Source organism: Phascolarctos cinereus, unplaced genomic scaffold (assembly GCF_003287225.1).
Source record: "Phascolarctos cinereus isolate Bilbo 61053 unplaced genomic scaffold, phaCin_HiC Scaffold_2;HRSCAF=192, whole genome shotgun sequence".
Taxonomy (NCBI): domain Eukaryota; kingdom Metazoa; phylum Chordata; class Mammalia; order Diprotodontia; family Phascolarctidae; genus Phascolarctos; species Phascolarctos cinereus.
In genome coordinates, this window is record NW_027555625.1 from 96,770,911 (window position 1) to 96,795,341 (window position 24,431).

The 24,431-nt window shown below is 37.4% G+C and overlaps 1 protein-coding gene across 26 annotated transcripts in view; it reads right to left on the minus strand.

Annotated features, from left to right (window-relative positions):
* The window catches only part of NRXN1 (neurexin 1), a 1,404,735-nt gene that overhangs the window by 38,082 nt on the left and 1,342,222 nt on the right, over positions 1–24,431 (minus strand). For 15 of the 26 annotated variants that reach the window (XM_020996243.2, XM_078149512.1, XM_020996238.2 and 12 more), the window contains one exon: positions 2,300–2,387. In XM_020996243.2, coding sequence (XP_020851902.1) covers positions 2,300–2,387 — 88 coding nt within the window. The remainder of the gene's footprint in view (positions 1–2,299; positions 2,388–24,431) is intronic. The other 11 variants (XM_020996244.2, XM_078149514.1, XM_020996241.2 and 8 more) reach the window with 1 other exon arrangement.

Genomic DNA, 24,431 nt, shown 5'->3' on the forward strand with positions numbered 1-24,431 from the left:
CAAAACAAAACTTTTCTTAGTTGGAGCCACTGTCTTTAGCCTTCAGTTTAGGAGGACTTAGGGAACATGGAAAAGAATACCAGATATGGAGCATCATACCCTTGGTTCACATATTGGTTTGGATTGGGTACCTACAACTTGTGTTCTCTGGGCTTCAATTTGCTCATATGTAAAATAAAAGTGCTGGCCTAGATCGTCTCTAGTGGGGAGATAGGACTTTTGACCACTATCTGCAAAGTTCACTTTGAGAAATATCTACTAAGCAGCTACATATGTGGCACAGAAGAGATTATGAAGTAGACAGCAGTACACCTCCAGGACTCTCTATCTCTCAACCTAGATACCCAACTTTAATGCCACATCATCTAGACTCTGATGCTTGAAGCTGGCCCTAGTCCCATTACCTTTCTTTCGTCCTTACTAAACACTAAATCCTACCTGTCTTATGTCTAAAAAAATCACTGAGGGCCCCGAATTGACCAGAAATTAGCATTATCTGTGTTGTATCATATTTTTATTTACTTTGTTAAACATTTCCCCATTACATTTTAATTCGGTTCAGGTCACCCTCAGGAGTTTTGTGGGTTGCATGTGGCCTGTCAAGAGTATGACACCTCTGCTATACCCCACAAAGCATCAACCATCTAAGTGCTTTTGCCCTCCTCTAAACTCCAGTGTACTTACTATGTACACCATACTTATGGACACTAAAAATCATAGATGATTCTACTTATTCATTGAAGAGGTGTATTTTAACAGGAGAAAAGTGGGTTGAGCTAGCCTTTTATTTAAAGTGAAAAAGGAGCAGGGAGAAAGAAGGCTTAGGGACCAATAAAATTTTATTGACCAGAGGAGGAATAATACCTATGATAATTAGAGAGCAAGGGGAAATTACTGGAAACTTTTAGTCACTTGGATGATGCATTGAGATTAGAGCAACATCAAAGGGTTGAGCAGGAAAGATTGTTCTGGAGCTAGAGGTTTGTGGATTGACTGAAACAACACGGAGACTAGAGACAAGGAGAGAATAACATTCCCTGAACAGGGTCTCATGCAACCCTACAGAATAGAGAAGCGATTTAATATCTGCTATGTTCCTCACTGGCCTTCAACACCCTGAAAAGGAATCTGAAGTGTTGAACAGTGAGAAAAGCAGACGGGAGAGAGGACTGTGCTGCTGGCTTTTCTTTCCCTACTCCCTTGTGTACCAGGTCTGTAGAACTTTGTGTTTCAGAGGGGACAGGGAAGTCAAAGGAAGACTATACAGCTGTTCCTAACGCTCTAGCTGAAAGATAAGAACCTCAATTTCTGAACCCACTTTAAAGTGGACATGTACAACACTTTGGGCTGTGAATCAGTAATAGATAGGCCATTTCAGCATGTAACTGCAGGACTCTTGGAGTTCCCGTTAGCTGCCTCGGAGCTACTAACCCCCACTTTCATTCATTTTATTAGACTAAACAGGAGGGTTGTTAAAGGTGGAGAAAAACTGCTTAATAGAGCTTGAGCTCATCCTGAGAACAGTAAAAATGTCCCTGATACTCACTGCCATGAATATTCAGAAACAAAACCCAACTGTGACCAATTCATACCGAAGCCTAAGGGATTCTACAACCATTACTTAATGGTGGAAAGGGCAGCACGGAAGCCATCTTTCTGTATTAACCATTCACGATGGATGACAAATAAACACAAGTAAGGAGAGGAAATAAAGCATAATCTCATTAAAGAGTATGACCTAAATTTTTCAGGTGATATGTCAAGACTCAAAGACAGAAATATTTCTATAGCATATATGCATAAATGTATCAAAAGCTTCATAAGCTGTTTGTATTACTGCTGTGGCAATACTTCCACTTCGGAGATCAAAAATATATTACTTAAGCTTTGATTTCTTTGTGTGGGAATTTTAGGGTTTTTTTTTTTTTAGATAACAGAAAGGTCAAATTTTTACTCACCATACAATGTGATTTCTTAGTTTACAAAAAAAAATGTGTTTAAACAACAAGTGACCTGAGGAGAAAGCACATTGTAACATTATATTTAAAAATTATGTTCATAGCTAATGGAGTGGGAATAGTAAGTCACCAATCCAATGTGCTGTCCTCAACAGCATTTCCCAATAAATGTCCAAAATTGGATCTGATTTTTAAAAAAGGCCCATCCCTCTTCCCCTATCAACAAATTAGTCATTATTTGAGAAAAGTGTGTTCATAAGAACTTGGAAGCAAGACCTTTCTATGGGATGCTGCATGCAAGGCAATAAAGGAATCAAAGAGTAAGAAAAAAGTTGACTAACCTAACCCACCTGAGCTCGGCTCACAGGGATCAATGTCCTCATCATCACTGGGACATTCAGCAGAAGCCACAAGGATGTCATCTGTGGTCTGCAAAGAAAATAAATTCAGAAGGTTTACTCAAAGGAACCCACAACATTTTGTTATCATCATCATCATCATCATCTTCATCATTATCATTTGTTACCATTGACAGCAAAGTGGTATATAAGATAGAATACAGACAATGAAGTCAAGAAGACCTGAGTTTGAATCCTGCTTCTGATATTTATTAGCCATGTGACACAGGGTAAGTGACTTAACCTCTCGTTCTCTGATTGCTCATCTGTAAAATGAAGCGACTGGATTTAATGGCCTTTAATGTCCCTGCTACCTCTAGATCTATGATCCAATGAATATATGAAGCATAGTTCCAATTTATCAAACAGACCAGTGGATAAGATACACCAAATCACCAAATGTAATCATCTCCTTCATAAAGACAACGATACAAATGTTCATCTTACTTTTCAGTGGCAACTTACAAATGTCAAATGCTTACAATGAAATCTTAGTAACAGACATCTTTGCGCTATACAAGGTATGAAAAATGGTGGAAGCTCTTTGGGACATACCATCTTTTTTTAATAGATAAGTTATGCAGTTAGAAAAGGCTAGTGAATGGCTGGAAAAAAATAGAACAAGTAGAATTTATTGCAGGCCCAGGGCACGACAACGCATGCACTGGTGGGTTTTCTGCATTGTCTGTGTCTGCATGTCTGAAAACAGCAATAAAAACATCTTATCCAGAGTTCTATTACTTGGTGTTTGAGAAAGCTTGATGATGGATAAGTGCCTTCATGAGGAAACGCAGACTAGAATGAGATCCCTACCCATGTTTTGTAATAGAACAAATGGAAGAAAACAGGGTATATCAAAAAGCATTTTCCTCAGAAGAGTTAAGATTCTACATTCAAATCTTAGCTTTATGGGGCTTACAGTGTTGTGTCACTATTTTCCTTTTGATTATTAAGGCTTCAAAATAAATGAAAGTTCAGGAGAAAATACATTTTATAGCTGATAGAGTAATAAGAAGTGGCAGTTTTCCTTTCAATGTTTTAGTTTTCACTGCATTTATAACAAAAAAGATAGTTCCCTAGTCAGACTATGCACCATTCTCCACCCACAACTCCCTTGCCCCGCTGTTGTTCTACTGTTCGTGCCTAGTAATACTCAACACTGGGTCACTCCTAGCATATGTTATCTCTTCTACTCCCTAGTAATTGAAGGCTACAAAAGAAAATCAGGAAATTGCCATAAATTGATAGCTAATTTCACCTGGGACCTTACCATGACATAGCAATCTTCTGATTGGCTCCCTATCACACTCTGTACTGAGACTCTTTCCAAATCTTCTCCTCTATCCCATCTCTCAGCAGATGTATGACCTTGTCTACTCTCCTAAAATCAAGGCCACCTGTGGTGAGATCACTCCATTCCCCATCTACATATCTTAAAATATCTCTATAAATTTACTCCTTTGCTACATTTTTAGAAGATAATGTGACTTCTCCAGGCTCAACTGCTCCTCTTTGATCCTATAGTCTCCCTTTCTCTCCTCCTCTCCCCCTCTCCCTCCCTCCCTCATCCTTTCCCTTTCTGTCTCTCTCTGTCTCTCTCTATCACCTCACTCTCCTCTTCTTCTTTCTTTTCAGTCCTCTCATTCACTCCCTCTTTTATTTTCATTTTCAATCTCTTCTCATCTATAGGCTCCTTCTCCACTGTCTAACAAAGCTACTTTGAATTCTGCAATCCCATCAAGCCATCACAGTATATTCTTGCCTCCCTCCTCTCAAGGTTAAGTTCCTATAAGATGTAGTCTATCTATTTTTTGGCCTCATTTTCTCATCACTTCTGATAGGTGAATCTTTTGCTTTCCTACTAGTTGCAAACCACTTCCTGCAGTCTCTTTAGGATGGTCACAATTTCCAACAACCTTCACCCCACCCCACTATAAACTTAAACCTCACTCCTGGCCCTCCCTGCTACAAGTGCCTTATTTTGCCAGGACCCATTCTTCTTCACTACTTCCTGTAGTCTCCTCACCCAAACCCTGTATGGAAACTGTCCCCCCAGTTTTAGGCATTATTTTATAGGTAGTCCTCCCCCCCTCAACAGAATGACTTCCTTTAGGGCAGAGACTGTCTTCTTTTCTGGCAAATGGTAAATGCTTAATGAATGTCTGTCTGTATATTTATCTATGTGTCACTACCTGTTCACTCATTAATTCCTTGACTATCCTTGACAATCACCCAAACACTACTGCAATGTGTCTCTCAAAGGTTACCGATGATGTCATCTTAATTTCTAAATTCAGTGCTTCTCCCCCCTCCCCCAGCCCTCATTTCCTTTGACCTTTCTTCAGGACTGAGTACTATTAATCACCTATTCCTTACCTTCTCCTCTTGCCTTCTAAGACACTTTCTCCTGGTTTTTCTTCTTCTACCTCTCTTACAAGTGTCTCTCAGTCTCTCATTATCCTGTCACCCCCTAGAGTGTCTCCAAAGCTTCATCCCAGGCCATCATTTCTCTATATATTGTCTAAGCACTTAGCACAGTGCCTGGCGCATAGTTTGTGCTATATTCTGTATTCTTTTACTTCCATACACAAATGAATCCCAAATCTATATGTCCAGCCCTAACTTTTTTTGCTGGGTTGAATTTGCAAATGCTTGTTGGACATGTCTACTAGGATATCCTGGAGGCACCTCAAACTTCTCATGTGCAAAACTTATCATCGTCCCCTCTAAACCTGTCCCCCCCTCCCAAATTCTTTATTGCTGTTGATGGCACCACCATCTTCCAAATCACTCAGGCTTAAATATTAGAAATTCTTTAAATCTTCTATCTTCCTCCGCCCTGACTTCCAATTAGCTCTCAGGTACTGCCCACTCCACAGCAGCTCTCTCATTCATCCCTTTTTCTCTATTCATACCTGCCAGCACCCTAATTCAGACCCACAGGTTGTGGAGAGTCAGCATGGCAGTGGAAAGAGTACTAAATTTGGACTCAGTGGACCTGGGTTGAAATTCTGGCTCTGTAGTAATCCATATGACCTTGTACCGGTCACTTTACATTTCCAGGCACCAGTTCCTTCACACGACTTCAAAATAATCTACTTAACATTCACTCCCCTTTTCAAAACCTTTCCTTGTATCTCTGTTGCCTATAGGATAAAACACAAACTTCTTACCCTGGCATTTAAGCTCTCTCCAACCTGACCTTCCAGGCTGAGTATACATTATTCCTTCTACTCCATGTTCCAGCCATACTAGACTCTTGTTCTCCAAATGTGATGTGCTATCTGCCATCTTTGTGTGTTCTGATAAGCTTCTTAATAAATATTGGTTGAATTGAATTGAATATAAAAGCAGAGAGGTCCACATGCTCTAATTGTTTGGTCACATCACCAATCCATTTATAAACACCAAAGGTTGATTTTTCCTCCATTTTTACACTTACATGCAAGATAAAACTCTGCCTAGCTATTGTATGCAAATAGTGAGCTTTAATGAAAAATGGTTAAGGAAAGAAGTATTCCGAGGCACACAAGGAAAAGGAGCTCATTATTTCTGCTGGGAATTAAGGAGATTATGCATATTTAGACATTAATAGCAAGTGCAAAATGGATTTTAAATACTCAATTAAAAGCACTGAATCAAACTAGCCTTGGTCCTAATTCCAAGAGACAAGAACAATGTGATGCAGGATTCTTTTCTTCATTAAAGAAGTTCTAAATGTATTTACAAATCATAATGGGAATAAATAGGTTACAAAAAAAGGGGAGAGGGATGAGCCAAGGAGATAAAACTAGGAATCGAAAACTTCAAAATGCAAAGAGACTTTAAAAGATGAATTAAGAACTAGCTCAAATGAAAATGAAGAACTATTGATCCATAATCTAAATATGAATAACAGCAAAGGCATGAGTTAGGGTACCAGTCGGGACCATTCCACAAGGCTTAGCCCTTAATCATGTTGAGTCTTTGTAGAAGAATGTCTTTCTTTTTTCTGCTGCTTTTATTGGAAAGAAAAAGTTCAAAACAGTCCGTTTTTTGAAAGGAGCTACAGTTATTAATGCCTATGATAAATACTAGCAATTTGCATGAATGTCAGGTCGGGATTCTTTGATTAAACAAGGATTTAAAAGGCAAAGGAAGAAATGTCCTTTTGGCCCAGAAAGTTCAGTTGGATAACATGAAAACGGATATGATAATAAGTGATTCAATTATGCTGCCTTGTAGGTCACTTGCTCCAATTCCCCTTACAAAAAACAATCTGTTTTTAAAGAGCTAGATTTTTTTATTGGAAAAATTACTTTGATCATTAACAACAGGTGTGTGTGTGTGTGTGTGTGTGTGTGTGTGTGTGAATAGTAGGTTTTAATTTTTTTATTTTAAATATAAGTTGTATTTTTTTTCCATTTAGGTAATTTGATGTTTAGTTAAAACTAATACATATAGCAAGAAATACTAGGAGAGAAAAAAGCTGAAATTAAAAAAATATATGTATGCTACCACATCAGCAACAAATTTTATTTATCTATTTGTATTAAATTGCTACATGTATCAATAATCACAGCTTTAGAACTGGAAGGAACCTAAAATTGTAGATGTCAAAATTGACATATGAGTTAGTCTCAGTGGCTTGCAATTTCATTTATGCATTTATGTCATGATAGAAGAATAGCATGGTGTAGTGAATAGAGGTCTGGCCTTGCAATCAGGAAGACGAGGGTTCAAGTTCTGCCTTTGATACATACTAGCTGTGTGACACCTGGGCTGTCACTTAACTTCTTAGTGGGCTAGCTAACCCAGTTAAGTGACTAAATTACATGCAAGTTGTTGATCTGCTGATAAAATCACTGGTGTGGACAAAAGACAAAAAGACAAATAGTGGGTGTATTGGGACTCTGGCCATGTGCTTCTCTACTCTGAGTCACAGTGGTCATAATTGCAAAGTGTTCGCTTTCATATTAACTTGTGGATGCCAAAATACCTGAACTGGACTGTAAATAGAGACAGATCTGGGTTCTAATCCTAGCTCTGCCAACTAACTAGCTCTATGACATTCACCAAGTCACCACACATTTCTCAATCTTTGTTTTGTTTTTGTTTGTAAAACGATGGCCTAGAAAGACCTTTTTGCCCTAAAATAATGATCCAATGGATCTTGTCCCACTTTAATATTCTATTAAATTGCAGTAATATGGGAAATATAAATATAAAAGCCACCAATCTGAAGACAATTTTTGTTTATGAAAATCTATCCTATATTTCAGGGTCGTATGTTTGTTTGTTTTTTTCAAACTACTGCCCTCAGGGGCAGCAAGGTGGCGCAGTGGATAGAGCTCCAGCCTTGGAGTCAGGAGGACCTGAGTTCAAATCCAGTCTCAGACATGTGACACTTACTAGCTGTGTGACCCTGGGCAAGTCACTTAACCCCGATTGCCTCACCAAAAAAAAACAAACAAACTACTGCCCTCCACATTTAACAACCTACTGGAACAATTCCAAAGCAAGTGAAAAGTAAAAAGAGCCGGTAACTTCCACAGAACATGATACCTGAAGTCAATAAATAGTACCTCCTTTAGTACTTCTATAACTTCTGTCATTTCCAAAATTAGCATACAAAAACTTAATTCTAGAGCTAGTTCTTATACGTGTGTCTGCATTTTAAATTAGTGTTTTTAGAAGTATGATCTGGTCTGCTAGTTTAAAGTGTAGGTCATGCAAAAATATGATGTATTTTTGAAAGTCATTATCATAGTTATTTTCTGCTATTTTTAAATGTTCTATGTTGATATTAAGGTCTATTGAGCAGGGTCTTCCATAAGTAAGAATGCCAATCACTTTCCTACAAGAATACATAATACTGAAAAGTACAAAGAAATACCAACGAAAATACAAGGATATGCTCACTGCATTTCAGCACAGTAATTCACAAGTTAGAATACTTCTAGGAGAATCAATTGGAGACCATGAAATATCTAAGAATAAAGTGATTTTATCAGTTGCCACACCTCGAATTTTTCAAGGTCTGGTGCTTCTCTAATAATACTTGATTTTATGTTTGTGAGAATAGGGAGTGACCGTGAATGGTGGAGAGGAATAATTGGATGGGGCAGAAAATGTATTTATTAAAAGCCCTATAAGTCACCATGTAGCAAAACACAAATTTTTCTCATCTCTACAGGCCTACATGTAAGACTATCTTTATGTTAGTCCTTTAAGGCCTGAAGAGGCAAAACCAATAATTTCAAAATATACTCACTTTGAATCATGTCTTCATTGAAAAACAAATTTAGTAAGTCCCTATATAGTTTTTTTCCATAGTATTCCATCACTTTTTGAATAAATTAAAGAACTCACAGCTAGAGTTGAATACCCAGTAGCTTACTCTGTGCTATAAAATAACTTCTATTAATTAAAAACAATGATTGTTAAAGCTCTTATTTCTTACTGCTCTAGCTTAACTGTGTGTAATAAACTAAGTCATTTTTTCACTTCTAATGGGTGATAATGACTTTCAGGATTGAAATCTGATTACTTCTGTTAAAAAAATAAAAATAATCTAGTTACACATTAGAGGCATAATGATACAATCAGTGCAAAGAGTAAAGGGTAGCGGGGCCTAATCCCTACTGCAGGGGAGGCTGAGGCTTGTGAATCTCTTACAGAGATCCGAGATTTAGGAGCATAAAAGTCAATGCCACTGATATAAGATGTCTCTGGGAGTAGAGAACCACAAGGCTGGCCAGGGTGGGGCAAAATTAGGTCGTGAAAGGCTACTGCTCTTCAAGCCTGGGAGAGACAGGGAGATCCAGCCTCAAAATAAATGAGGAAAGAGACAGAGAGACAGAGGCAGACAGAGATAAAGACTGACACAGAGAGAAAAAAAAGAAAGAAGGAAGGGAGGGAGGGACACAGAGAAATAGAGACAAATACAGAGAGACACAGATACACAGAAAGATACAGAAAGACAGAGACGGAGAGATAAAACAGAGAAAGAAAGAAAAGAAAGAAGAAAAAAGAAAGGATGAAAGGAAAAAAGGAAGAAGAAGGAAAAAAAGAATTAAGGAAAGAAAGATAGAAGAGAGGAGAGGGGAGAAGAGGAGAAGAAGAGAGAGAAGGGAGAGATGGAAGGAAGGAAGGGCAAACATTGGTCTTGGAGTCAAAAGATTTGAGTTACAGGTCTGGCACCAACATTACTAGGTATGTTGCACTGGGCAACTCTTCGAGCCTCAATTTCCCCAGCAATAAAATGGGGGTAATAATACTTACACTACCATGGTCACTGCTTTAGAACTGAAAGTGACATTAGAGATCATCTAGTTTAAACTTTTAATTTTTCAGATATGAAAACTGATGACCAGAGAGATGAAGCAAATTGTTCAATTTCTTGAGTAATTGACTTGAGATTCATACCCAAGTACTCTGATATATTTTTTAATTAAGTTAAATTAATTTTTAATAAAAATATTTTTCTCTCCCTCCCACTAAATACAAAATTCCAACAAACGTGTATGGTCAAGCAAAGCTAACTCCTGTATTGGTCGTGTCAAAAATATATAGTCAAATACAAATCAAATATTCTTTCCCTCATACCACACTCTATTTCTCAAGATTGTGTAAGGACAGCTATTTGTAAACCTTAAAAATTATAGAGGATTACATTGTTATGTTTGTAAAGCCAATCAACTGAACCTCTCCATTTATTTTCTTCTTCCTTTATGCCCATTGGTTCAGGTCCCAACTGTACACTCATCTATCTAGCAACCCTCACTCACTGTGCTATTCGAAATCAATGACATATGCCCCATCCCTTCTCCTCTAGAAATACATGAACTGTAATCCTATAAAGTACCCATTAGTGTTAAGGCAAAGTGGCCAAGGGCTAGATAATTTTCCCAGGAAGTAGAAGAGCAAGTACATTATTTAGATTTGCTTTCAACTTTTTGAAGATAACTCATTAAAGTTATTATATCTTATTATTTTAATAACTTATAAGTAACTTATTAAATGCATTTCTTATCAAATAACTTATTAAATTTTTCTAGGTCTTAGATTCTCCCCGCTTCCTACTACAGGACCATGAGATCATAGATTTGGCATTGAAAGGGACCTTGGAAGGCATCAAACCCAACCACATAATTTTACAAATAATGAACCTAAGGCAAAGAGAGGCTAAGTGATTGCCCAAAGTCATTCAACTGGTGTCCGAGGCAGGATTCAAATTCAAGTCTTCCAGGACTCCAAGTCCAATATTCTATCCATTATACCACTTGGATGCCTAGGTTGATGTCTTCTGCTACTGGTAAACATGTTTACAATGAAACCTATTAACAAATATAACTAACTATAGTACAAACCAAGGACAAAAGCTGAAAAGACAACATGGCATAGTAAAAAAGACCACTGAATTCAGGGCCAGAAAGCCTGGATTCAAGTCTCTGTTCTGTCACTTGCTAGCTTGGGACCTTGGCCAAATCACTTCTCTCTAGGCCTCAGTTTTCTCAACTATAAAGTTAGAGAGTTGGATTACATTGTCTCTAAGACCCCTTACAGATCTAATATTCAATAAGTCTATGGAATACACAAAAGAAATGTGAAAGTCTTGTTAGGTGTATGATGCTTGACAAGTCACTAAATCTCTACCTACCTCAGTTTCCTCAACTGTAAAATGGGGATGATAATAATAGGACCTACCTCCCAGGGTTGTAAGGATCAAATGGGGTAATATTTGTAATGTGCCTTGCAAACCTTAAAGTGCTATGTAAATGCTAGCTATTAATCATTTTGGGGGGACACTGATAGTTGGTGAGAAGAGAGGAAGAAGGAAAAGTCAGAAATAGGAAAAGAAAAAGAGTATTAGCAGCATTTCTTGATGAAAACCAGGACACCACGTATCGGTGTGGCTGAGACATGAGTAGCTCTATAAATGTGAAAGTTGTATCTATGTTCAGGCTAACCTTACATTGCTGTGGTAGGTGGTCTGTGGAAGAAATTGTGTTTTTTTGCTGTGGTGGTTGTTGGGGGTTTTTTTCACGGCCTGAAGCCTAACCCCTTTATCTTTTTATCTCTGTAACATTTGTTTCAAAGTAGCTACTCAGGCTTTAGGCTTGGGGGTTTGAAGCACAGAACCAGAGAATCCTGGAGTTGCACAGAATCTTAGGAGTCATCCATTTCAATCTACACAGTGCAGTAATACTCTCACTAAGAACCCTCTGAAAACTTTCAGGGATTCTGAAAAATCTCACTAACATGCACGGCAGCCCACTCCATTTTTGGACAGGCCTAAAGATTAGAAAGGTGTGGTCTGCTCCTGGGAAAGCCTCTTTTTTCTAGCTAAACATCTCCAATCTTCTTATATCAAATGATTTCAAATTCCCACACTGTTGTGGTCATTCTCCTCTGAATGAGTCCATTCATCAGCGTCCCTCTTAAAATGTGGTATCCAGAAATAAACACAGTCCTCCAGGTATGGTTTCACAATTGCCGACCGTATGGCGGGGATTCTACTTCTTCTTTGATCTGGACTATTCTATTGATGTAACCTAAAATCACATTAGTTTCTTTTGAAGTGACATCACAGTCTTGGTTCTTTCTGAGCTTGGGGCCAACAAATGCCTCCTCTTCTTCATGCCTATTTCATTTGAACAGCTTTTAAACCTTAGTTTCCCTGACTTCCTGGAAGGCAGCTCAAATGATACCTTCTGCAGGTCTTCCCTAACCTCCCAGGCCCCACCCCAGCTGTTAATTCCTTCTCCTCTAAGATTACCTTGCCTCTATTACGTATATGTCTTGTATGTACCTAGTTATTTCTATTTTGCCTCCCTGATTAAACCTAAGCTCCTTAGGAGAAGGAAAGGTTTTTGTCTTTTTTGTATCCCCAGTATGAGCTCAGTGCCTGACTTACATAACTGCTTAATAAACACTTGTTGACTGACTGTCCTCTAACTTGGACTAGTACAGTTATACTTTTTCAGTCAAATTCATTTTGAATATTACCTTTATCCGTCTTAAACATAATTTTGTGAGTTTGGGCCCATCGTTTTTACCTGCTGAGATCAGTCTACCTCCATATTCTGTCATTCTTTTTATGTATAGCCACCTTAACAGAAACAGGCATTCTGATGAGATACTTTTAAGCACCTATTTCTCAGTATTATATAAAACTTTGCCCACCTGCCTATTGGGAGACAAGATCTAACAAAACCTAGTTCTTTAATGCATCCTTTATCTTAGCCACAACTGAATATCTAAGAATTGCTTTTTTTTTGTATTTCTCCTTTAAGAAGAAAGGGGGGGAATGCAATAAAAGAACTCAGCCCAATAGATGTCCTTGTAGAAATCATCAGGATATGAAAAATCAGGAGGTGGTTCAAGTGGGAAAAAAAATCAAATTTCATTTTGAAGGTTGAATTAACGGAGCAATTTTCTAGCCAACACTGTGTAATTTAAATTTAATTTACTGTGTTTGGAGCTGCCTCTCTATGACTGGTCGTTGAGACAGTTGCAGAAACTCAAATATGTCACATTAATCAATTCTATTCTTCAGTTTGTATTTCCCCTGGTGTTTATAACCTTTTCAGAAAAGAGACAACCTGCTGAAACAGACAGACTAGTGATGAAGCAGGTGTATTAGCTTTAGATAAGAGTCCATTTGGACAAGTGTCTCTAACAGCGTATTTAACCTCTCTCGGGTCAAAGTGGTGCCTTGATCATCCCTGGGTGAGAACAGTCTGCACACACATACTCGATGTCTATTCTCATTCTAAATCTGTTCTTTCAATGATATTTAGGACTCCACACCTTAAAGGATGGGGAGATCTTGGGGATGATTTAGATAACAGAAATGCCTTCTGCATGGGGAGGTAGACCTATGAGAAAATGCTATGGGCCCTGAAATGCCTTACTCCACAAAGATATGACTTTTTGGTAAATGGAAATCAACTGTTGAGCTTTATCAAGGGTACAGTAAAAAGAGAATGGGCTCAAACAACAGCCAATAGTCAGGACCATCCTCAGTGTTAAGTAATCAGTACTTAAAGCATCCTAGTGCCTTGGGGAAAGTGTCAGATTTGGGGTCAGAAGGCATGGGTTTGATTCCTGGTTTTATCATCATCTATGTGACTTTTGACAAACCACTTTGGACCTTAGATTTCTCACCTCTAAAATGACCAGATTGGACCTCTTCCACTCTATTTCTATGATCCTCTGAAATACTTATTAAATTTAACTTCTAGACTAGAATGACGGTTATATATTGAAGTGGCTCAGAAATCAGAGATCACTGGGTAACAGATTTCAAGGTAGAAGGGACCTTAGAAGTCATCAAGTCTAACCCCCTCACTTTATAGATAATGAAACTGAGACACCAGAGGTTGTGACTTGCAGTTTCTAGCACATAGTAGACACGTAATGAGCAATAGCTAATTGACTGATTCTCAGGGTCACATAGCTTATAAGTGTCTGAGGCCAGATATACAAACCTATCTTGGTTGTATTTTCAGCCTCAGAGGGAAGATCCTTTCCCACCCTTTGACTTTTGAAGCCCAGTGTAGATGTGTAAGTTTTAAACATTTCAATGTAGGAATTTGCTGTTCCTTTAAATAAAAATGATTATTATGACAATCAGCACATTGCTATTTTGTAAGGTGAAGAAACTATCATACATGAAAAGAGGATAAAGAAATCAAGTTACATGCTATTCTTCTATTTCAACCAATGGTAACATTCTAAAACTTTATTATGTATTTCTTTTACATCTCAGCTTTAAGTAGTCCTGAAGAAAATAACTCTGCAAAAATTGAAATGAAAGTAGAAGCAACAACATCTACCAAAAAACAATCCTACTCGGTAAGGAAATGAAGAAATTCCCAAGTTATCACAAGAAGGCAATTGAGAATATAATGCCTACAAATGAGATACTAACTTATTCTCAATCTTTAATTGAAAAAGAGAAAATTTTGCTCCCAATCAGCTATATCATATCCTGCTGGTGGAAGGTGAATGCTTCTTGTTTGTTAGAATTGTTTTTACACAATAACAAAACAACCAAATGAAAAAGTAATTTATCTAGCCGGTTGTTTCTGCTTATGTGACACTATCTATACTGTATATTGTCACCTGATGTTTTTATCTTTCTTACTGAGCTAAGTAAAGCAACTGGGTTGTTTGGGCATTGTGTAGCTTAGCCTTAGCGTGACATAGGTAGGCAACTGGTAGACATTTGGTTTTGTCTGATACTTTGTTCTTTATGAAACTGCCCTGGGAGATAGAGCTTCCTGTCTGCTTTCCATGAGATATTCTCATAGTGTCCCCAAAAGACTCGTTACTGGTTGAGCTACCCTAGGGAAATCATGTAGGCCTCTGAATTAGCTTCAGAGATTATTGGAGCAGTGTCTGGGCTATTGTGCCTCTGACCTAACAAGAAGGGGATTTGGCAGAAACATATTTATTCCCTTACCTACAAACAAGCCAGGAAAAGAAAAATCAAGATAATTATGATATTTATTCATGACAACAACAAAACTGATCAATTTGGTTAAAAAAAAAAGTTTGTTTATTAACTAAATTACCTAATCAATTCACACAATCTGGTGACTGCTTGCTTATAGATACTAATTTAGCTTCAAATTGCCCAAAACCAGACTTTCTCAGCTTATTTGTTATGCTTCTTCAATCTATCATGCATTAGACTCCACACAGAAAATAAAAGAGTCTAATGTTTAAAGATGAAGAACAGGAGATGTCAATGCAGTGTAGGTAACCAGCAAAAGAGCATCAATGGTGACAATGATCAACAATCTATAAACATTCACTGGGCAAATGTGCAAGTCACTGAGCTGTGGAGGACACAGAAAGATATACTATATACACCTACTGCCAAGGACTCTATACTGATTTGGTGTAAGGAATTCCGAACCAATGAATTGTAAAGAAAACAAACTTGTCCATATCAGGTCACTCTTCCTTGAAGTTAAAAAGTCCATCCCTGTCAGAGGCGGTACAGGGGATTGAGCACTGAACTTGAAGTCAAGAAGACCTGTTTTCAAACAGATGCTTACTCGCTAATGTGACCCTGGGCAAGTCACTTAACTTCTCAGCCTCAATTTCCTCATATATGAAATGGAGATAATCATAGGAGCTGCTTCACAGACAGACTTGTTGTTAGGACTAAAAGATGTTTCTTATATATATATATATATATATATATATATATATACATATATATGTATATATATGTATGTATACATATATATATGTATATATATATATATATATATATATATTATATATATATACATATATATATGTATATATATGTATATATATGTATGTATACATACATATATACATATATATACATGTATATATATGTATGTATACATATATATGTATATATATGTATATATATGTATGTATACATATATATACCTAAATCTCACTTTGCAGACCTCAAACTGCTATAGAAATGCTAGCCATTATTAGCTATTTTTAGTTTTATTGTTTTATTTACCCAGTACAACATCCCTGCGTGAAAGGCAGGGATGGATAGCACTATCCTGGGGCTTAGGGCCAAGTCTCAGCCAGTACTAAATAAATACCTGTTTGTTATTTGATGTGCATATGTGAACATGAGCATTCATGAATATTTAGGACAAATCTTAAGTGTCCCTGAAAAACTGCCAGCCTTCACATTCCTCTAATATCCTCTCCCAGTTGATGCCCTGGGCTATTACAAAAAATGACTGTAAATCAGCTGTCTGTTTGGAACAGAGACAGACAAGAAAGTCATTCCATTTTCTTCAGCCTTCTCTTGCCTATTTAAAATGTATGCAGCTGGCCCCAGTTCAGGAGAAGTGACTTACAGGGAAAAACTCCACGGAGGCTAAGAGGTGGCAGGAGTTTACTGGTTCTGACATATGGTTTCATTTACATTAGAAACTAATTGTTCTAAAGTGCACGATTTAAATACGTGGAGAACAGGATAGGGAGGAAGATTCTGAATGAAGCTGTGCTAGAAAAGTGGGAGGATATGACATCATTCTTTTACACACGCGCGCACACACGAAGAAAACAGACTAAGGGAAACTTTAGAGCTTAAAAGAAAATTTTTACTATGACTTTCTCTTAGAACATAAGATAATCCAGACAGTTTGGCAGCAGAGCCAAACAGTAAATTAATTTTTACAGTTTTGGCTAGAAACCACCATTATATTAGGTGCCAAGTCGTAATTATCATTTTTTTTCTTCTCACCTCCCCCGCCCCCAGCTCTCCACCACCTAGTACAATGCTTTTCACAATATAGGTCTTTCTATAGTTGAATGAATGAGTGATGTACTGTCTGTTGCTTAATATTTTCTCACTATTAAGCATAAAAATCCCTCAAGGCTTAAAAATATTGTATGCTGCACTTCATCCTCCCCTCACCCCCAAAGAAACAAGAATGATAATAGCTGTTTTTAGCTTCTTAAGAAGGTACTGGAGTTTTGCAAAGGTGGGAGATCCACATGTGAAACGATGAATTTACTTTCAAAATCTTTTTGATGCAGTGATTAGTTTAGCTTATTTTTTTCCCTCTTCTTTTTTTCCCCTTTTTCTTTAAAAATGTTATTTGTTATAGGAATGGATCTATGGGAGGGGAATGGGCAGGGTATTGGAAGAAATTCTGGTGATATTAAAAAAAGATGTCAATAAAAGATTTTTTTAAAAGACATTGGAGTAATTTATAATTCTGTATTCTAACAAAATAGGACTTGGCAACATTGTTATAAATGCTGCTCAAGTAGTACATGGACGGAGGGAGAGAGAGAAAATATGAAGTGTGAAGCAGGGTGATAAAAGGTAGGGATACTTTCCCATCTAGAGATCTGTTAATTTTTCACTTCTGCAAAGCTTATTTTCAAATTTTTGAGTGTTGATCATTACTTAAACTTATAGCAAAACTTGGAAATACAATTCTAAATTGGTGGCTATCTCCAATATATGAAATACTGGTTATATTATTATGACCAAAAAGATTACCCAAAAGAGTTACTAATTGAGTCTATTAGTAATCTATACATAGTCCAAATAAGCTTAATGTTTGCAAAGGACAAAATTAGGGATGTTCTCTAATTCAAATCTGGGTCCTCCTCAAATTCACAGAAATTTTAGAGGTAGAGAAGACTTATAATTCATTTAAATCAATATTCTATTTTAGCAGATGAGTTTGTTGAAACCTAGAAAGGTAAGTAACTTGTTCAATATCACATAGCTTAAAAAAATAGTTGTTTGGGGATAAAACACTCCCAGTCCTTCCAGGTTGTTCTGACATACCATTTTGTCTCTCATCTGAGAGAGCGTATTTTTAACTATTCTACTAAAACTCACATCCATCCATCAATTCACCCATACACACACACACACACACACACACACACACACACATGCGTGTATATATATATATCACCAATATATAAACCACATATATACCAAATACATATATTATATATATCATCAATATGTAAACCACTAAAATAAATGAGGTTAAATGGTTCTAATAGAAGTTCAATTTAAGTCAGAATTTAAAATGACTTTAAAAAAAAAAAAGCTTTCTAATTTCATAAAACTATAAACCCAAAGACTGTCATAGCCATAGCTTTATCTAGTCACTAAAGGACACAGTCAATTCAGAAAGCTCCTGTTTACTTTAAAAATAATATTGCCAAGAGATGCTCCTAAGATGATTTTCAAAACCTCCTTTCTTGTAGATTATACTCTATGTCTCAGCACATGAGTTCAGTACTCATCTCCTGAGGGCAGAGAGATAATCTATGTTTATTGCATTTTTTCCCTATTTCTTTTTCCATATCCTGGAACTTTGCAGGGCATGATGGGTAAGGCATCAACTAAATAAACTGTTTTTCTCTCCTCATTAAGTCATTGATGGAAATCCATACAATTTCCTCTCTCTCTCTCTCTCTCATTAACTGTTTTCACAATGTAAGGGCTAATGAGACATGCCCCTGCTCATACAGCCATCATTATGGTTTGGGTAAATAATCTTATTACTTCTTCTAAATGACTGAACAGGAGTGACCATTTATTCATGGTATTGGTATACTGAAATGATAATCTATTTTTTTTTTGTTTTTTGTTTTGGTTAGGCAACAGGGTTAAGTGACTTGCCCAGGGTCACACAGCTAGTAAGTGTTATGTATCTGAGGCTGCATTTGAACTCAGGTCCCCTGAAGCCAGGGCCAGTGCTCTATCCACTGCACCACCTAGTTGCTGCCTGAAAGGATAATCTAGAAGTTCACTGTAGAATCATTGTATTCTCCTTTACAAAACAATGTGACAATGGGAGAATGATTCAGACTCTCCATAGTGTTGAGCATTCTCCAAGAGTGTCAACTTTGAAATGAGAAGTTCTGGATGGGAATTCTAATTCTACCACTTACTACTTGAGTGATCTCGGATGGAAGTGGGGAATCTGTGGCCTTGAGGCCACATGAGGACCTAGAAGGCCACATGTGGCCTCAAGGTTGCAGGTTCCCCACCCCTGATCTTGGATCTCCAAGCCAGAGTTTAATCATCAATAAAATAAGGAGGTTGGACTATATGATTTCTGAGTCTCTTCTACCTCCAAACCCTATAATCAAAAACATTAGGGTGGCAGAGACATGAGGGAAGCAACACTCTCTCTCCTTCTCATCAATGCCCCTCTCATTGCTCAGGGCAGAGGCCCTGTCAGTTGGTACACTTTATAATTCATGGAAGTTACTGTGCCTTAGTGAAAAGTGTTAAATGTGGAGTTAGATGTGGGTTTATGTCCTGATACTGCCACTTGGTAGCAGAATCATCTTGGGCAAATCAATTTATCTTCCAAAGCCTCATTTTGTACATCTGGTAAAATAGAGTTAATAATATTCACCCTGAGCAACTAAGATGAGACAATGTAGATAAAGTTATTTGGAAACTGCAAATGACTTTGCAAAGGTAAGAATTATTTGAGGAGAACTTTTCAATTCAATTCACTAAACATTTATTAAGTGCCTATTATGTGCCTGCCACTGTGCTGAGCCAGAAGGATACAAAAAGAGGTAAAAGATAGTCCCCACCCTCAAGGAATTTACAGTCTTACTAGCTTATAGCCCTTTTTAGAGGACTATAATTTAGGCAATCCTACAATAACTTAGGCAAGAGATAATGAGAGAATCATTGTTCAAAGGAAAAGAGGATTGCGTTCAGAATCAGAGTACTGTCTATGTGATGCTAGGAAAATCACTTAATTTCCTTGGGCCTCAGAACCACAATCTATAAAATAAGGGGATTCAAGGTCTAGCTCTGACATCAGAACTATGAGAGACAGCTTTGAGATCATCTGGCCTAACTCTCTTATTTTAGAGATAAAGGAAGCAAGGCCCTCTTTGGTGAAAGGGACTTAACCCAAGCTTGAACAATGCAAAGGAACAGTGATCCAAGAAGTAGAATTAAGATTTGGCACTTGATTTATTCTAAGGAAAAGGAGAAGTTTTGAGTCTGATGACTCAAAGGGGTGAGTGAGAAGATGGTGTTATTTCAATACAAATAGGGAAGGTAGAGAGAATGAATACATCTAACCATTCAAAGCACTTAATCTCTCACCGTCCCACCAAAACTCCCCTTCTCAAAAAAGTTTATTCTTCCTTTTACTTTTCCTCTTTCAGCACCCTTTTCTTAGTCATCCAGGGCAGCTACCTTTCCAAGGAGAGGGAAACACTATAACAACAGTCTAGTGTTAGACTTAGTCAGAAAGGTCTGGGTTTAAATCCTCATTCTCATACTTTGTGATGGTGTCTCTAGCCAAATTATTTAACTTTGATATGCCTTGAGAAACTCTCTAGGATTTATTTGCTAATGCTTCTGATCTGAGTTGGTGGAGGGAATTTCCTACGCTACCAAATCACAAATTTGATTTGATTTGTAATGTTTAGTAAAAACTAGGCATGACTTTACAGGTGTGTCACAGAAAGCCCAGGTCTTTCTTTTCATCACTTCCAGTAAAGTTCTTAAGGGATAACAAGCAGGAGAGCTAAGATATCAAAGAAATGCTTTGCCCCCACTAAAGTAACCCATAGACTGAAAAATGTCTGAGAACCACCACCAAACGGGAATGATTTCAAATAAAAAACATCCATAAAAATATAATTTCCTTAAACACATTTGAAGAAGCCAAAATGGTAGAACCGACAGTAAAGGATGTATCCTGATATAGGATAATAGCAATATGACTTTGCATCAGACTTGCATTTGCTGGGATCATCATATTCTAATTTATCTTTAGCTAAAGTTTAAAAAAATTCCTGATCTTTATAAACCCTAAACTCACCTCCCTCAGCCATGTTTACCACATTTACCCAAATTTTAACAGATCATTAAACACCAAAAATAACAGAGGTGAAAGAGGACAGACAATTTTCCTGCAGCACATCTCACAATCCCTTTTTGAGTTCCGTGGAGAGTATGTCACCAGGATGCCACAGACATCTCTGCCAATACTTACTCACTCCCCAAATTATTTTTCCCCTCCATAGCCATTTTCTGTTTCTTTAAGAATCCCATTGACCAGGGGGCAGCTAGATGGCGCAGTGGATAGAGCACCGGCCCTGGATTCAGGAGGACCTGAGTTCAAATTCGACCTCAGACACATAACACATACTAGCTGTGTGACCCTGGGCAAGTCACTTAACCCCCATTGCCTAGCCAAAAGAAAAAAAAACAAAACAAGAATCCCATTGACCAAATTAAATCATTGGTTTGATAGTACTTTGAAAAAGGCAAATATATTGTAAATTATTATGAGGCATCTGCTTCCACAAAGTCCTTCCTGATAACTCCATCAGTAATAGACGTCACATTGCCCTATATTTTGTTCTATACTTCTCTAAATGCGTCATCATCTAATAGTAATAAAGTTATTACTGTATGTGATATTCCCTTACTAAACTATAAGTTCATCTTACCTGTAATTTGTTTCCCCTCCTTCCATTGGCTTAACACACTATGTAGTCATTAGTAGGTGATTTATAAATGTTTTATTTTATCAAGAATTTGAGTTAAATGCTAAATAACTCTCTCTAAATGTAAATGGTTTTAGCTATAAAAGTCACATAAATCACTTCATTTTATGGTTAAAAGTGACCAAGTTTAATACCCTCATTTTTCAGATGAGGAAACCGAGGTCCAGAAAGTTTAAGTGAGTCTCCCCCCGCACACATCAGTGGCCCAGCCAAAGCAGAATTCAAGTTACCTTATTACAAATCCATTGCTTTTTCTGTTATACTTTGTTTCTTCAATCACATGATGAGGGCAGGGAGACCATGTAGGTAAGAATATTTTTCTCTTTTGTCTTAAATTCCTTGTGTATCCAGTTTGCCTTTTACATTTTTTCATATGTATTATTGACATTTTCAAGGCATTTGAAAGATTGAAGGAAATTAAGTACGCCAATGGACACTCAGGACAGATAGACCAAAGGAACAAAAGGCTTTTGTAGTAAGTTTAACACCCATTTATACTAATGAGAGTTATACGTACTCATGCACTGAGGGAAGAATATATCTAATTTCCTTTTAATTAGAAATAGAAGCTTCATTAGATCTACTGCCTTGCCGATGTAAACATTTCATTATCTGGCTCCTATTGCTGAACCTCATTCATACAGGTGTTTGTGCATTTTATTCAATTAGGCCATTGTCTAATAATTGTTTCCACACTACTGGTCAAAGTATTAATTTATATTGGAAAAAAAAACTCAGATTCAACATCAAATCTTGATCTCAAAGAAGAGCTAATTCCCCTTGGTAGGAAAGTCCGCAAACAAAGGCTGGATGGGGCCATTTGTTGGGTAGACTTTAGAGATGATTCTTGTTCAAGTATAGGCTAAATAGATATCCTCTCAAGTCCCTTCTAATTCTAAGATTCTGGATTTGTGATTATAATGGATCCTCACAGAAGGAGAAAGGCCTGAGGAGGACACAGGGCCAAAGTTGGTAAATGATTTGTCCAAAGTCTCACAGGTAAGAAACAGAGGAAGCATTTGAACCCAGGGCTTCCTGATTCCAAATTAAGTGTTCCTTCCACCATACCACATTGCCTTTTAAAAGCAGTAGTTGTTAGCTACCTCCACAAAACAACTTCATTAGGCAGACGGTATATAAATGCTCTGCTTTCCCTAGCCCATGGAGATATATCACAGTCAGTTTTCTATTGTGACAACTCTTTTCTGAATATTGAATGAACTCTTTTGTGAGATATTACATGGACTAGATTCCAAATATCTCAGTTTTTAGTTTTCAAAGATTATTCACATAGGAACAAAATCTTCCTGGGGGCCTATTCAAGTTTGATACACTATGAAAGAGATGATGTAATAAGTAAGGAAATTGTCTTATAGTCTTTATCCACATATATGCTGTTTGGAAGAAGAAAGCACCCCCCTTTTATAGATGGGGGCTTTGGGTCTCTGTACAGTCTGGTACAGAGCTGTGCAGATGGGCACAGCCTGAGAACAAGAGAAGATGCCCTCCAGCTGAGCAAACTTTTCCACTTTCTTGGCAAGAGGTTCTGTTAGGCAATAAAAATTCTCCACTCTATCAAGGTAGAAGGGGAGATGCCTAGATGGGGGCTGGCCTAGCTCTACTTTTCCCTTTAGCTTACCAAGAAGGAAGTATGCTGTTGAATAATTGATTGACAATATATTGCAGAGGCAGCTAGGTGGCTCAAATGGAGAGAATGCTGGGCCTCGAACGAGGAAGAACTGAGCTCAAGTACCACCTCAGACACTTCCTAGCACTGTGACCTTGGACAAGTTATTTAAACTCTGTTTGCCTTAATCCATTGGAGAAGAAAATGGAAAACCACTTCAACATCTTTGCCAAGAAAACCTTACAAACAGTAAGGTCCAGAGGTCATGAAGAGTCCTGTATGACTGAACAATAACAAATATCCCCAAGGAAGTCATGTTTTTAATGTAGATCACAAATGAAATTCTCTCTCTCCTGAAGGCTCATGATTCTTTCTGCCTTTCATTTTTTCCTATCAAACCAGTGATTTTATTGGTGTCTGTACGTCCCTTGAGAAACCTTCTAACCACCACTGCAGATTCCCAGCACCTTCTAGGTAATTAAGCCTTAGAGAATGGTCTGGGGCATTGAAAAGTTAAGTAATTAGTCCAGAGATGAGTCTAAGGTAGAAATTGAACCCAGGGCTTGCTCCAGTTCTCTATGCATAATATCATCCCTCTTCTCTATACCTCATGAAATAGAGGTATATAGAAGTATATACATTCTATTTCATATTACCGGTTTTGGGGTGCATGTTTAATTTCCCCTGCTAGATGATAAGCTAATTGATTACAGTGACGTTCTTATTTTCTTCATAGCTTCCTTAGTGTTTTGCACATAGCAAACACTTAATAATTTTTCTTTCTAATTGAACATATCTCTGGACACCCTAAAAAGGCAAACTATCATGAGTAATTAAGCACACTTTCTGAATTTTATCAAATGCCAGAATTATTTTTAAGGGAGTAGGGTGGTGGTATGGGAGAATGGGAGAATGCCGTATTATGAATGCAAACATTTTTTTCCCCCTCCAAACACTTTAATCAGCTTTCCAACTTTTTTAATTTCATTTTATTGCAAAACAAACTCCCAACCATTCATTCCAATGCATTTCCAAGCTGCAAAGGCTTCTCTTTTTTGTTTCATAATAAAGCTAACGGCAGGTGTGAACTCAAGGGAGACAGACCTTGGAAATTTTAACTACGTTGCCATGGCAATGGTTTGCAAGAATGTATATGAGTTTCATCTTCACTCTTAAGCATCCAACTGAGTTCATGTGTGGAAGTTCAAATCACTGGATTCACAATGTTTTCCATTTATTGTGGCTTGAAAAGGTTGAAAATAACTGTCTCTGTTGCTTGTAGTAACTGGGGACCACGAAGTATCAAAACTCCCTTTTATTACATTTTCTACCCTTCTATAGATGCAGAGATCTAGTCATTCATTGCTGGGTCTTACCTGGGCAATCTTCCCATTATGGCTAGCTATGAGAAGCTCC